The sequence below is a fragment of the Molossus molossus genome, unplaced genomic scaffold, assembly GCF_014108415.1.
Source record: "Molossus molossus isolate mMolMol1 unplaced genomic scaffold, mMolMol1.p scaffold_m16_p_14, whole genome shotgun sequence".
Lineage (NCBI taxonomy): Eukaryota > Metazoa > Chordata > Mammalia > Chiroptera > Molossidae > Molossus > Molossus molossus.
Window position 1 is genome coordinate 69,196,209 of NW_023425349.1, and position 14,681 is coordinate 69,210,889.

The window sequence follows — 14,681 nt, forward strand, 5'->3', positions numbered from 1 at the left end:
TAGGATGTATAGAGCCAAGATTCAAACCGTCTTACTCCGTAATCCATGCTCTGCACTGCCTCCCCCTCAGTCATACAGTACTAATGGGGGGAAGACAGAGCATTTACAAGACTCAGCAAAGCAAGTAAGTTGCACAGTGGTTTACAAATCTGGCTACATCAGAATCACTGGGGAAGCTCATTAAGAATAAAGATTTCCAAGGAATGCCCTTCGAGTGTCTGATTAGGAAGGTCAGACGGATGCCTGGGGAATCATCTTCATTACTGCTCCCAGGTGATTCAGATGTAGCCTTCAGCAGCGTGCAGAAGGCACTGGCTGGGGACAGTAAGGTAAACGGAGTGCATTTAGGCAAGGAGGCTGCCTTCTCCAAAAACACTCTTCAAAAGGTAGGTCGAGCCCAGCCGCTGTTGCTCAGTGGTTGAGCATCAACCCAGGCGCCAAGGGGTCGCTGATTCGATTCCCAGTCAGGGCACATGCCCAGGTTGTGGGCCCGATCCCCAGTGAGGGCATGCAGGAGGTGCCAATCAGTGTTCTCTCTCATCTATGTTTCTCTCTCTCTCTCTCTCTTCCCCATTCCTCTCTTTCTAAAATTATATTAAAAAAAAAAAAAAAAAAAAAGGTAGGTTGGTATCAGAGGTATGACGTGAATACTGAAAACAGCCCCTGACATGGTAGTGTGTTAACAGAGACGGGTTGGTGAACAGGTAACCACAGTGTACAGGTAAAGTGCTTTAACAGAGGACGGCGACAGGAAGTCCTCCATGTGGGGAAGTCAGCACAGGCTTTGCAGAGGGAATAACATTTAAGAGGAACTTGGCACTGTCTCTCTAGAGGGAAAAAGGGGAGGAAGGGGCGGCATTCCACGCAGGAGGCTGTGAGATCTGAGGGCTGGGAAGCCGGTACGTGGGCAGCAGCTTGGAGCTGTAGTGCGGCTGGCTCTGTGTGCTGTGGCAGAAGTGAGAACTTGTGGTGGTAGCCACCAACCACTGACATATTTAAACAAGGTTGTAAAGCGTAAGTGCTGTGTTTGAAAAAGATCTCTGTGGCTGAAGTGTGGGGTGGCTTACAGGGGGTGAGGGTGGAGGAGAGGCGAAGCAGTAGTTAAGATAAAATTGGATAAGGCTCTAACTGAGGCAGGATGAATGAGTGTGGGTAGAAGGGTTAAAGCAGCTCTTCTGAGATCACATATGCAGGAGATGAAAACACATCGGATGGGGCGGGCAGTAGAACAAATGAGGAGGAGTCAGAGATGAGACAGGGATTTCTAGATCGGTCCTGACAGTGATCGCAGCCCAGATTTCTGGGAGAAATACCTGTTGTTGGAGATGCTAAGTCTAATCCTTAGTGGTTCCCCCCCCCCGCCCATTTTATTGTCTGAGTCCATCATTTTAAATAGAAAATAAATTAATGTAAGTTTGAAGCCAAGTGAAAAAATAAACAATTTCATTATAGAAATAATGATAAGAATTGTGGAAAGAGAAGAGAGGTTCTTCATAATTTTCATGCTAAATTGGGACTGTCAAAGCTTTGGGCCTTTAATATTCATCTTTGAAAAACACATGGAGATCATTAAAAAAATTTTTTTAATATTTTCTGATAGATTAATATTGAAAGCCCAGGCTCCATTAGTCCCAGTGGTCAAACTTAAATCTCTTAATGTGTAAGTCTTTCTGTAGTTGCTTTCCAGTAATAAAGTGGGTGATGGAATTTTTAAGAAAACACTTTATGGCTCTGCAATAGATGAATTTTTCCACTGGGGTTTATATAATGACTTTGGAGAAAGCTAAAACAATGTATAAAATAAAACCCTGTGGAAGAAAAAATAATTATAAAGAATTCCCACCTGAAATGATGGAATGCCTATAGTTGTAGAGTTCTACATTTTGTTTCAATATCTATTTAATAACAAAAGGACCCTTTAGTAACCAGAAGTCCCATTTTAAAGCACTTTATTCTAGGTGCTAAGAATTCCACTGGTGTAGAGCGGTAACTTTTTCCAAATGTGGGGAGAGGAACATGCGAAAGAGGCATCGTTGGTCTGAGACTCACTCTAGTGAGTACAGACTAAGGGACATTTCTTGTCGGGTGGAGGATTTCCTGAGGTAGGATCACTTAGTGGACAGCTGGACCTAATATCAAGAAGTCCTGACATGTAAAATCTATGGCTCTGTCTTGATATATTTGGAGTTGGACTAAGGTCCCTGCTTGTGCCACTCGCTGGCTACATATTCTTAGGCAATTTCCTTACATTTTCTAACCTCATTTTCCAACTCTGTAAGATAGGAATGATAAAGTTGACTAATGGGAGCATTGTCAAAACTATTAAATGAAATGAGGTAATGTGCTCAAATTGCTTTGTACATTGGAGAGACTTATGCAATTGTAATTATTTTAGTTTCAGAACTTCCTTAAAACCAAATCATGTTTATGTTAAAGAAAACTCACAAGTGGTTTTTCTAAATAGATATCTCCCTAACTATTTCTTCTTCACCCATGTAGCTTGCCACTCATGTTTTGAAGGCAGGGTGTGCTAACTTTAGGGAATAATGAACATGAGCAGGCTTTTGGTTTGTGTTATTTGCTTTTGCAAAATAAGTTATTTGCAATTTTTACTACAACTAGCAACCTCCAGCATCATAGTATATAAACAAGCTGGTGTACTACCATGCGTCTGCTACTAACGTGAACCATAGTTTCCGCTGTGATGGTCCATGTGTGGAAAACTGACTCTTAAAACAAGTATTCTCATATTGTGAGTGTTTTCAGTATGCCTGGATGAGAAAGGAAGCACTGAAGAGACCCAGCAAGTTAGGAATCCCAGGGTAAGAAGGGCGTGGAGTTGTGGTTTTCACAGCATCCTCATTAACTCCAGCTGGAGTGCCAGCATCCCAGTGAGATTATTTAGTTTAAAGTGATCTTGTCTTGGTTGGTCAAATTGCCCAAACCTAGATCTAACACTCTTCCTCAAATGGTTCACACCACAACCATGGGCCTCTTATATGTCCCCATGAGAGTGTGTGTACATGTGCATGTATTTGCATGCACTAGGAAGACTGAGAATCTGGAGATGTGGATCCTACTCTCGTATCTGTCACTAAGGAACAATGAGACCTTGGGGGACATCATCTCACCTGTGTAAATCTCTTTTCTTCTCTCTCCTGGAAGATAAAGGGCAAGATAAGATGCTCTAACATTTTATGGACTTGTGACCAACTGACTCACTGTTTGATTCAGCAAACCTTGGATCTTATGGTATTGTCATTCTAAATGCAGTGTTGAAAGGGCAAAGTTCTGTCAACCTGGGTTCTGTGTTTAGTGTTCGGAAGGCATAGATGTTAGTATTGGAGTCTCTTTTCCCTCCAAGGCACTAGAGGGCGCACTGGGGCATATACACCGGATTCTACACAGTCCAGGTTCCTTAAAGCAAACCTGATGACATCACTTCTCAGAAGAATTAAAAGTATTAACAGTGTCTTCACTGTGAGGGAGGAAAGCTTCCTAACTTGGCAATAGAGAGCAGAGTCAAATAAAGATGAAGCCAACTTTCTTCTTTTGCCTTTTGTTAATATTCTTGAAAATTCACAGAAGCGTTTTCAATCCTGCCAGATGAGAATCCTTCTAAGGAAAGAAATTACATCTAACTTTTACATGACCAGGAAATCATGAATTAATAGATACTGATTATATGTTATATAACCCCTGTACAAACTGATAAATATAGTCATCTTATGTAATTGCTGTGTGTGTGAGACACCTTAATCGTATAAACTTTATGACTCAAGACGAGCTGTATGCATGAAATCACATTTTTTTTGCCCACTGAGAATGGGTTGAAGTTTAAAATTCAAATTTTGCATTAGAAAAATTTAAAAATATATCCTGTATTTCTTCCTCTAAATTGAAATGTGATTCTTTCTTGTTGATTTCTTATGATCTTTAGCCAATCACAAAAGGTTGTTGTATCTTTCTCTATCTCCAGAGACTTATGGAATTTTTAGTTCTGGTAGTTTAGTGGATGCTAATAATCTCACATTCAAAAAGATCAAATAAAAGCGTACTGTATTTTGAACGAGGCATTGTAATTGAGAGAAATACCTAAGAGGCATTCATCTATTCATGTACCAACTTTTTTTTTTTTTTATCCTCACCTGAGGACATTTTTCCATTTTTTGTTCAGATAGAGCGGGAGGGAGAGAGAGGAAGAGAGAGAGAGATATTGATGTGAAAGGGACACATCGAGTGGCTGCCACCCACACGACCAACCAGCGCTGGGGACAAACTGCAACCGAGGTACGTGCCCTTAGCGGGAACCGAACCCAGGTCTCTGTACCACAGGCCGACGCTCCAACCGCTGAGCCAAACCGGCCAGGGCTCAGGTACCAGCTTTTAATAGGTATATTCTTATTCTTTGTAGAAGGCACTGGACCAGGTAACACAGAGCTCAATCAAGCCCCCGCCTACTCTTAAGGATTTAACACCCATGTAGGGGGGTTAGGCTTGGACAAAAATGACCAAAATACAAAGTAAAAGTACTGAGGTCAAAGAGAAACACAGTTGACTTAGGAAACATTTCTAAGATTTTAGAAAAGTTTTTCCTTCACCCTATGTGTCGGGTATTCCCAAGACCACTCTCAGATTTGATGATTTCCTAGAACTCACAGAACTCAGCATTTGATCCTATTGAGAGCTACACTATAAGTAAAATGGAAAAGGAAAAAAAAAGGTGTATTTGGCAAAGTCCAGAGGAAGCCAGGAACAAGCTTCCAAGAGTCCATGCTCCCAATGGAGTCACACAGATTGAGCTGAATTCCTCCAGCAACAAGTTGTGAAAACATGTGCAATGTTGTCTGCCAGGGAAGATACTCAGTAGATACTCGGTGCCAAAGGATTTTTACTGGGGGCTGGTCACATAGGCTCCCTCTGCCTAGCACATACCAGAATTTCAGATTCTCAGAAGGAAAGGAATTATTTGACATAAGTCACATTGTTGGTACAAACAATTGGGGCACCATGAGCCCTTTTTATCATGGCAGGGAGCTAGCAAACCTGTGGTGAAGTCTTGGGATGATTGCACTATAGGTGAAACTCTTCTCCATCTTGCAGACTGAAGCTAGGATATTAGAGTTGTCTTATCACGTAATCCAGCCCTCATCCCCACAGACTGCTAGAGTTGTCTTCTGCCCCCTTGCTGCTAACACAACCAGCTGTTCCATGAGCAGGGGTGTGAACAAATGTGCAAGCCTAGTTAATATTCCCTGCAGTGGTTCTCTGTAAAACCTAGAGAAGCAGGTTGGATCCTCGAGAATGGGTCTGTGTAAGCATTATTCATCACAGTTGTTTGGAGTGGGTGAGGTGTGGGGGAGGTGGGTGATGAGAAGAGTAAGTACTAAGTTAAAGCCACACTGGTAATATATAAGAGGCTGCATGCATGCTTATCTTGATTATGATAAAAAAAATTTTAATAACAAACGAGCGTGAATTGCTTTTGGTTCATCCTGACTCAACAGGTATACTTTTATGGAAAAGGTTCCCTTCCCCCCACCCATGATTTGAAGTGTGACTGACTGCTCTCAAACATTGCAGGGAATGCACTCAAAGGAGAGGCATGACTCACGAGGAAGAGGAGTGATTGAGCTTTGGGAACTATGGGCTGTGTTTAGTCTAACTATTGATTTAACCTCTGAGCAAGTTACTTAACCTCTTGTCCTCGGGAACTCTTCCCCATCTCTTGTATAATAATTCTTGACTAACAGATGTTTTAACAACAACATAAAATAAATTGGCAAGACGATTGACTGACTCCAAATTGACTGGCTCTGTCCACAAGCACAGCTCAAGACCGTCAGACCTTCAAAGCAATGACATGACAGCACTCAGAGCTGATGCTCGTATTTTCCAACTTTCTTTATAAAATATGTGCTTTTCTGTAATACATTATGCTTCTTTCTCCAAAAACTCAGCATCAGGAGTGATTTTCTCTGCTTTACTGTGACATGTCCCTTCCTCATCAGACACATGTAAGGCAAACAATAGGAATAAATACTTCACGAGTGCCTTCTGCTTGCCAAGTGCACATCTAATAGCTTCCAATTTAGCCGTTCATTTCAGTCTCATAAACAACTTATGCAGTAGGTACAGCTGAGGAAACTGAGGCACAAAGAAGATAAATAACTAGCCAAAGTTCCTCAGCTAACAAGAGGCCAAACTGGGTTTGAAACAAGGAAGTCTGGAATCTCTGAACTTACCTGTGATACTGTACTGCATCTCTGAAAAGGAAATCACAGCAAAGTCACATCACAAAGTCATCTTCCTAATAAGAGACCAAGGCCAGGTGTTGATACTACGGAGTATAAAAGTGTAAAAAACTCCAGACTTTGGAATGAGACAAGCATGAGTTCAAACCCCGCCCTAGCCAGTTCTTACCCTAGACTTTCCGAGCGCCAGTCTTCCAATCTATGAAATTGGGTGAGTAATGCTTACTTCCGGTAGGATTTTGAAGATGAAATGAGCTAAGGTCCACGAAGCACCCATCTGGGTTCTGGATTCTGCAGGGGCTCAGTAAATGCTAGCTGGGATGAGGAAGATGATGGTCCACAGGTGGCTGTTCACTTCAACTTCAGGTGGCATTGAGCCTGGATAAAGTAGAACTGATTGTGGTCAATCAGGCTTGCCATCAGAGCGTTTAACCACCACCTACTCTTGGCTGCCATCTAAGAGAATGGAGCCAGAGCCAAAGGACACACTCATTACCTTAATACTCACAATTTCCATCTTCCACCTGTAGGGTGTGCTCAGGGGGGCCTGTGGGGCCTCTGGAGCAAGTTCCCTTCTCCTTCATTTAGCAATTACTCATGTGCTCGGGTCAGCTGACTCTAACAGAAGGATTTTAAGGAGCAGGTTTGTAGCTTCTCTCCATCCAGAGTACATCTTCCTTTCCCACAGTCAGGAACTTGCACTTCGCTCTATTTTGTATGGTGGTGGGGGTAGGGGTTGGGGGAGCAGGACAATGTTGCTTAGCAGCGCATCTCAGAGCTGCCGCTTGCTTTTGTGTTTTTGCAAGCCCAGGGTTGTGTCGCCCTGGCCAATGGAATCATATTGACATTCTCCCTTGTCAGAACCCGTGGGTCAAGTGTAGGCGTGTGCATGCTTTAGACAAGGGCCCCGTTCCTGCCTGCTGCCTGCTCGAGAGGATGGCTGTTGCTGGTTTTGTTTAACAGACACTTCATGCTGCAAATTCTCAAGTGCAAATCACCTTTTGTTTCTTTTATCCCCAGCAATAATGAAGGGCTGAACTGGAGCTTAAATAATTCTTTCAATGAATACATTAAACAGACTCTTTCATTATAGATGTTAGAGGAATGAAAATAATCTGCACAAAGCCACATTTCCTTCACAAAGTTTTAAAAGAAGTGAGGGAACTGCCATTGGGGGAACAATTAATTTTGTTTCTGTAGGAAAATGGAGAGGGGGTTGATGAAATATGTTTCAGGACTTTCGAAAAGATTTCTGGTGGGAACATTTAACAACCGAGTAAAACATTCCCTGGGGAAAGACAGTGCTATTTGGATCTGTGTTTTGTGGCAGTTTCATATTATCTTGTGAGCAGATGAAGAATAGAATTCCTCCTCTTTTGAGAGTGAAAACTTACTACAAAGACAAATTTCGAGAATGGCATTTCTGTAAGGGCTATGGAAGCGACTTGACCTGTCATAATATTATACATCTCTTTATGGCTGAACTTCGGCAAAGCTGGCTATTTAAACCCTCTTTCTCCTGTTTCAATGCCCCTTCGTCCTTCCTACTGTTTTCTTACTCCCCAGGTGCTTTCCCATTATTTACTTTTATTTTTAATTGATTTAAAATGGATTCTTGCAAATTTACTAGCTTTTTTAAAAACAGAGAATTGGAAAGCTATATCTTAAATGAATGAATTAAGACATAAGGGGATAAAACACCCGGCTCAGACTCACCCAGCTCAGACTGGTACCTCGGTACCTTTCATTTAGTTGGTGTTCCTTCCAAGATACCAGGCCGAGGATGTTCTCCATATTTAAAAATGATGGGACTGCCCGGCCAGTGTGGCTCGGTGGTTGAGCATCGACCCATGCACCAAGAGGTCGCTGGTTTGATTTCCGGTCAGGGCACATGCCCAGGTTGTGGGCCCAATCCCCAGTGGGGGGCACGCAGGAGGTGGCCAACTGATGTTCTCTCTCATCGATGTTTCTATTTCTCCCTCCCTCTCCCTTCCTCTCTCTCTCAAATCAATAAAGAAAAAATATTAAAAAAAAAAATGATAGGCCTTAGGTGGCATTCATGAAGATGAACTCTGCCCTGGCCAGTTTGGCTCAGCGGTTGGAGCGTCAGCCTGCGGTCCGGAGAGACCCAGGTTCGGTTCGCGCTAAGGGCACGTACCTCGGTTGCAGTTTGTCCCTGGCCCTGGTTGGTCGTGCGGGTGGCAGCCACTCGATGTGTCCCTTCACATCGATGTTTCTCTCTCTCTCTCTCCCTTCCTCTCTCTCCCTCCCACTCTACCTGTACAAAAAATGGAAAAATATCCTCGGGTGAGGATAAAAAAAAAAAAAAGAATGAAGATGAACTCTGACTCAGTGTGACAGTGACGGTATTTCCCCTGTAATATTTGCAGCTGTCAGGTCCAAGCCCATAGGTAACAGGGTTGTGAGAACTGCTCTTCGTGTTCGGGAGGACGTGAGCCTCACTCTAGCTAAGGGTTTAAAATGCTAAGTTATGTAGGTATATCCTGATCATTCTAATAACCAAAGAGGTGAAACAACTCTCAGTGGTTTGAGTATGTTAAAAGTGAACTGCTGGCCCTGGCCGGTTTGGCTCAGCGGTTAGAGCCTCGGCCTGCGGTCCGGAGAGACCCGGGTTCGGTTCCCGCTTAGGGCATGTACCTCGGTTGCAGTTTGTTCCCGGCCCTGGTTGGGTCGTGTGGGTGGCAACCACTCGACGTGTCCCTTTCACGTCAATGTTTCTCTCTCTCTCTCCCTCTCACACTCTATCTGAACAAAAAATAGAAAAAATATCCTCGGGTGAGGATAAAAAAAAAAAAAAAAAAAAAAAAGTGAACTGCTGAAGACAGGAAAGACTCTAGAAGCCAAGATACACCATAAAATGTAGTAGTAACAAAAGACTTGAGCCTTCTTGAATAACAGTCCATAGGTACTATGTGTTATGCACAGTTACTGCTGCCATTTTTTCAGTTCTTTGAGGACCATGTGTGACTGACTCTAGGAAATTACTATATTTACTGAGCCTCAGTTTCTTTGTAAATGGCTCATGTTAATGCACCCCTGGTGCTTTATAAACTCAATGACATTTTAATTATATTAGAATTATTCATTAATAAACACATATAATCTACAACAATCTCTTCATTCTATTGATACTAAAATTGATTATGATTATGGAGCTGAAACAATTATATGTCCATATTCAGCAAAATGAAGCCAGACACAGACCTCACAGAAATGAACTCTAAAAGGAATCATAGACCTAAATGTAAAATGCAGAACTGTAAACTTTTAGAGGAAAACTTCCAAGAAAATCTACGTGACCTGTGTTTGGTAATAAGTTTTTAGATACAACACAAAAAGCATAGTCCATGAAAGAAAATATTAACAAGCTGGATTTTATTAAACTAAAAGCTTACGCTCTGCAAAATACATTGCTAAGAAAATCTAGAGACAAGCCAAAGACTAAGAGAAACTATTTGCAAAACATACATCTGATAAAGGACTTAAACCTAAAATATGCAAAGAGCTCTTGAAACTCAACAATAGGAAAACGAATGAGCTAAAACTCTGAATAGACAATTCACAGAAAATATATACAAATGGCATAAGCATATGAAAAGATGTTCAACATTATTTGTCATTGGGGAAATGCAAATTAAGACCAAGGAGTTACCACTACACAGCTATTAGAATGACTAAAATCCAAAAGTCTGACAAGATCAATTGTTGAAGAGAATGCAAATCAAAGGAACTCTCATTCCATGCTAGTAGGAATGCAAAATAGAACAGCGGTTTTGAAAGACTGGTGGTTTCTTACAAAGCTAAAGAGTCTCATTGTTTGATCCAGTTATCATACTCCTATATATTTGTCCAACTAATTTGAGAACAAACCTGCACGTGAATCTTTTTTTTTTTTTTTTAATTCTCAACTGTGGACATTGTTTTTTAAATATTTTCTCTTTATTGATTTTAGAGAGAGAGAAACATCGATGAGAGAGAACAATAATTGGCCGCCTCCTGCATACCCCTGACTGGTGATTTGGCCCACAACCTGGGCATGTGCCCTGGCCGGGAATTGAACCAGTGACCTCATGGTGGATGGGTGGATGCTCAACCACTGAGCCACACTGGCCAGGCCATTTTTTTTTTTTTTAATTCATCTTCCGATAGAGCAGAGGAGAGAGAGAGAAACATCAATGTGAGAGAGACACATCTAGTGGTTGCCACCCACACAACCGCAACCAGGGCTGGGGACAAATTGCAACTGAGGTGGTGCCTTAGTGGGAACCAAACCTGGGACTCTCTGGTCTGTGGGCTGACACTCCAACGACTGAGCCAAACTGGCCAGGGCTGCACTTGAATCTTTAGAGCAGCTTTACTCATAATTATCAAAAACTGGGAGCAACTTGTAAGTCTTTCTACAGGTAAATGGAAAACAATTCAGTAATAAAAAGATATGAGCTTTCAAGCCATGCAAAAACATTAATGACTCTTAAATGTATATTACTAACTGAAAGAAGCCAATCTGAAAAGGCGGATAATTCCAATTTTATGGCATTCTCCCAAAAGCAAAACTGTAAAAGCTGGTAGATAAATCAATGGTTACCAGGAGTTTTGGAGGAGGAGGGAGGGTTGAATAGGTGAAGTACAGAATTTTTTTTAGGGTGGTGTATTCTATATAATATTATAATGGTGGATACATTACATTGAAAACAAATATTTTTTGATCACATGCTATCTGCAAAGCATGTGGTCGAAAATATTTGTTGAACATTTTGGTCTTCAGTGCGTGTAGTAGTGTGCCCTTATAATGAGCTAGAGGATTCAAGTCTTTAGGCAGTTTCATTTTATACTGAATATGCTTCTATATTATTAAGAATGTCTTTATATATTACATATATTAAAACATAAAAATTTAGTGTATAGCTTTTTACGACGATTTAGCAAAAATACAAAGCAAATTGGTATCACCTTCCTATTCCCCCTCTTTCTTTTTAGATTCTAATTCTTTGAGGGTAGGGATCTTACCTTTGAATTATTCATAGCTTCTGCCTGTGTTTTTAGGTACTTAGGCATTCAGGAATATTCATTTAAGTGAACAGCATGCCTTAATTTCTAAGAAAACACAATTGTGGATGCAAATCCAGCTATACTATTATGCAAGGTATATAACCTTTCTGAAACTTAGTTTCATCAACTATAAAACAAAAAATAGTAATACTGAAATTGTTTGGCTGATTTGTGAGGATTTGAAATGATTGTAATTGTACGATGCTGAGACTAATTTATGAGATGTTAGGAATCCAATAAATGGTCTTGAAAAAAAATAATGGCTATAGATTGATAAAAGGAGATGGCAAAGTATTTCAATTAATTGGGGAGAGGAAAAGATTCAGTAACTAGAACAAGAAAGATGGTGGGTAGTATGAGGAGGAGGTGGGATGGCTCATCATTGAGCACCTATTGGGCATAGTGTTAGTTTCCATCAGCGCCTTCATTTTTGTGACCAAGTTGCAGCATTATTGTAGAATGGAGATAATTGTTGGGAATTTTCTTTTCCTAGCTGCTATTGACATTGATGAAGGTACCCAGGAAATGGATGTGCTTGACCTTTTATTGGTTTCATTTTCACAGGTACCCAGCAAGTGTAACGGGACTTCCCATAGAGTCTATACACAGAGTGGAGGCTCAGTTGCTATTTGTTGACAGACACATCTCTGGGATTGTTCCAAAAGACAAAAGCAACCAAAAACATTGTTATCTATAGACTATTCTATTCATCAGTTGGGTTCCTGACATACTCATGAGCATCCTTGAAAATGAACATGAATAGTTGGAAGTTCTCAAAGCACATGTCATCATCCTTTAAATTACTCTATTTCATTATTTCACATATATCTAAGGCATGGTGCTTATATTTCCAAAGAGTAGACCCCCCCCCCCCCTTTTTTTGGCATTTTGTTATCACTACATCTTAAGGAAATGTGAAGGAAGCCAATGAAGTACCATTGCACACCTACCTACCGTGGTCACCAACCATTCTCTTTCTCCTACTAGACTGTAAGGTTATGAAGACCATGGTCCACCCTCTCCTGCACCTGGCACAGCTCTCACAACATAGAAGAAGCTAAATAAATATTTGTTGAAGTAAAATAATGTAGTAAAGGACCAAAACCTGTTTCATCGATGGAATAAAGGCTTAAAAACCTTCAAAACATAGTAATGTTTTTACAACAGAAAACCTGACAAAATTTGAGTTTAAAATATATAGTTTTGGAAATGGAGGGAGTGGGCTTTTTGAAACTAAAGGGGGAAAAAAAGTTCACATTTTTTTATGTTTACATAGTATAAACAAATGGAACATCCTATTTTCAGTTTGCATTTGAAAAAGAATGTTTATTTAACATTCAGTAACCCACACTTCACTGACAGAAAAAAAAAAAGATTAACAGAGTACAGGAATTTATTTGGTAGTTATAAAACAAAAATGTCTCTTAAAGTCAAGATCAGATACTAAAGTTTAGTCAAATGGGAATCTGCAAAAATATAACTAAAATATGCAATATTTATGAAGAGTGAGCAAAATGTTGGAAGCATCCATGAGTTCTGTCTAGGAAAGACAAGAGGGGCAAGTCATGAAGTTCTAAGGAATCTTACTTTTAATAAGTAAATAAATATTTACTTTTTCACTTTCTTCAGAGTATTGATAACACTTGATGATTAGGCTCCCAGCAATGATACTGTAACAACTAATAAGCAGAACCTTCAAATGACACATTAGCTAATCCTTCATTAGTATCCATTTTGTAATGGGTGACACATTTAACACATTTAGTAATATACTCAAGGGGCGCATTTAAATGAAAGAGTTTGGTGAAGCAATTTTAAAAATACGAAGATATTTTTATTAGTGATAAATTTGTCTAAATTCCAGTTGATTAAAAACAAGATAAGATCTGACTCTATGTGCAATATCTGCTTATATTACAAAACTTTTCCTCATCTACTCCCACTTTAGAATTTGTTTTAACCTCTAAAAGGAAAAATAGTTATGCTTATCTCATTGGAGCTTTAGTTTTACGATTATTAGCCAACATGTTCTCCACTAAAAATTGTTTAAGGAGCAATGGGTATGTTAAGAGGCTTCTGCTGTAGACAAATAGATTGAGTACTGGAGGCATACACCCCTTGGCCAGGATACTCTACTAGGTTAGGACCTTGGATATGAACTATACTCCCTCTGAAGCATCTCCTGGCCTGGTGAGGAGACAGACTTGCCAAGATAGAGTGGAGCTGAGTAGGAATTAACCAATAGACTCTTATGGGTGGGCATGCAAAGCAGATAGAACTAACCATGTAGAGGCATAGAGGAGCCAATGACCGCGGCGTGTTTGGGCAGCCACATGCCATTCAGTGTTGCTGGAGGTTAAAAGCGGAGAAGGGAAGGGTTAGAGAAGAGGCTGCAGTAGCAATTACAGAACCAACAAAAAGGCCTTGTGGGACTTTAAAAGGTGGTTGGGTTATAATCTGTAGAACCTTGCTACTGAAAGTGTGGATGCTGGACCACAGAAATGGCATCATCAGGAGTTTGTTAGAAATGCAGAATCTTAGCCCCCAACCCAGATCTCCTGAACTTCTTATATTATAATGAGACCCCTGATCATCGTTTAATGTTGAGGAACTTCACGTAGAAGGTATATAATTGTGAAGCGTGTCATGCCAAAGAGGGACATGCTCAGAACTGTTTTTTTTTTTAAGAAAACTCGCTCCAGCAGCAGTGCAGGTGTGGGACTGAAGAAGGGATAAGATTACAGACACAGAGACTGCTGGAAGAGTGCTGTGGTAGTCTAGCAGACAGGTGGGCAAACCTGGAGATGGAGAGGCCAAGTAGGGAAAGACATTCAGAATAGAGCAATGTCAGAATTTGGCAATCGATGTAATATAGGGGAAAGAAGAAGAAAAAAAAGACAGATTCTAGGCAGACTAAAAGGTTCTTGGCTTGCAACACATGGGAGGATATAGTGCCAGTATAGACAAAGTCTTCTAGAGGAGGAGTGTATTTGGAGGAGGTGGATGCAATGATGAATTCTCTTCAAAATATTCAGTTGGAGGTACCCATGGGACATTTGGTTGGAGAGTCTTAATAAATAACTGGGTGAATCTGTCTGGAGTTGGGGCTACAGATATAAGTGTGTGTGTGTGCATACACACACATATATGCACACACACATATTTTATATATATATATATATATATATGATACACATATATTTAAAAGTAGTCATCTCATTAGTGCTGTCTAAATCCATGATCATGGTAAAGCTTTCCAGGAAAAACTTGTAGAATAAGACACAAGTGGTATAAGGTTAGAGCACTAGAGAACACCAGGGTTTAAGGGATGGTTAGATGAATATCAAAACATGGGGG

General features: G+C 40.5%; 1 protein-coding gene across 1 annotated transcript in view; it reads left to right on the forward strand.

The window, feature by feature from the left end:
* The first annotated feature begins 239 nt into the window (after positions 1 to 239).
* The window catches only part of ADAMTSL1 (ADAMTS like 1), a 696,807-nt gene continuing 682,365 nt past the window's right edge, over positions 240 to 14,681 (forward strand). The window contains exon 1 of the mRNA XM_036260364.1: positions 240 to 386. Coding sequence (XP_036116257.1) covers positions 240 to 386 — 147 coding nt within the window. The remainder of the gene's footprint in view (positions 387 to 14,681) is intronic.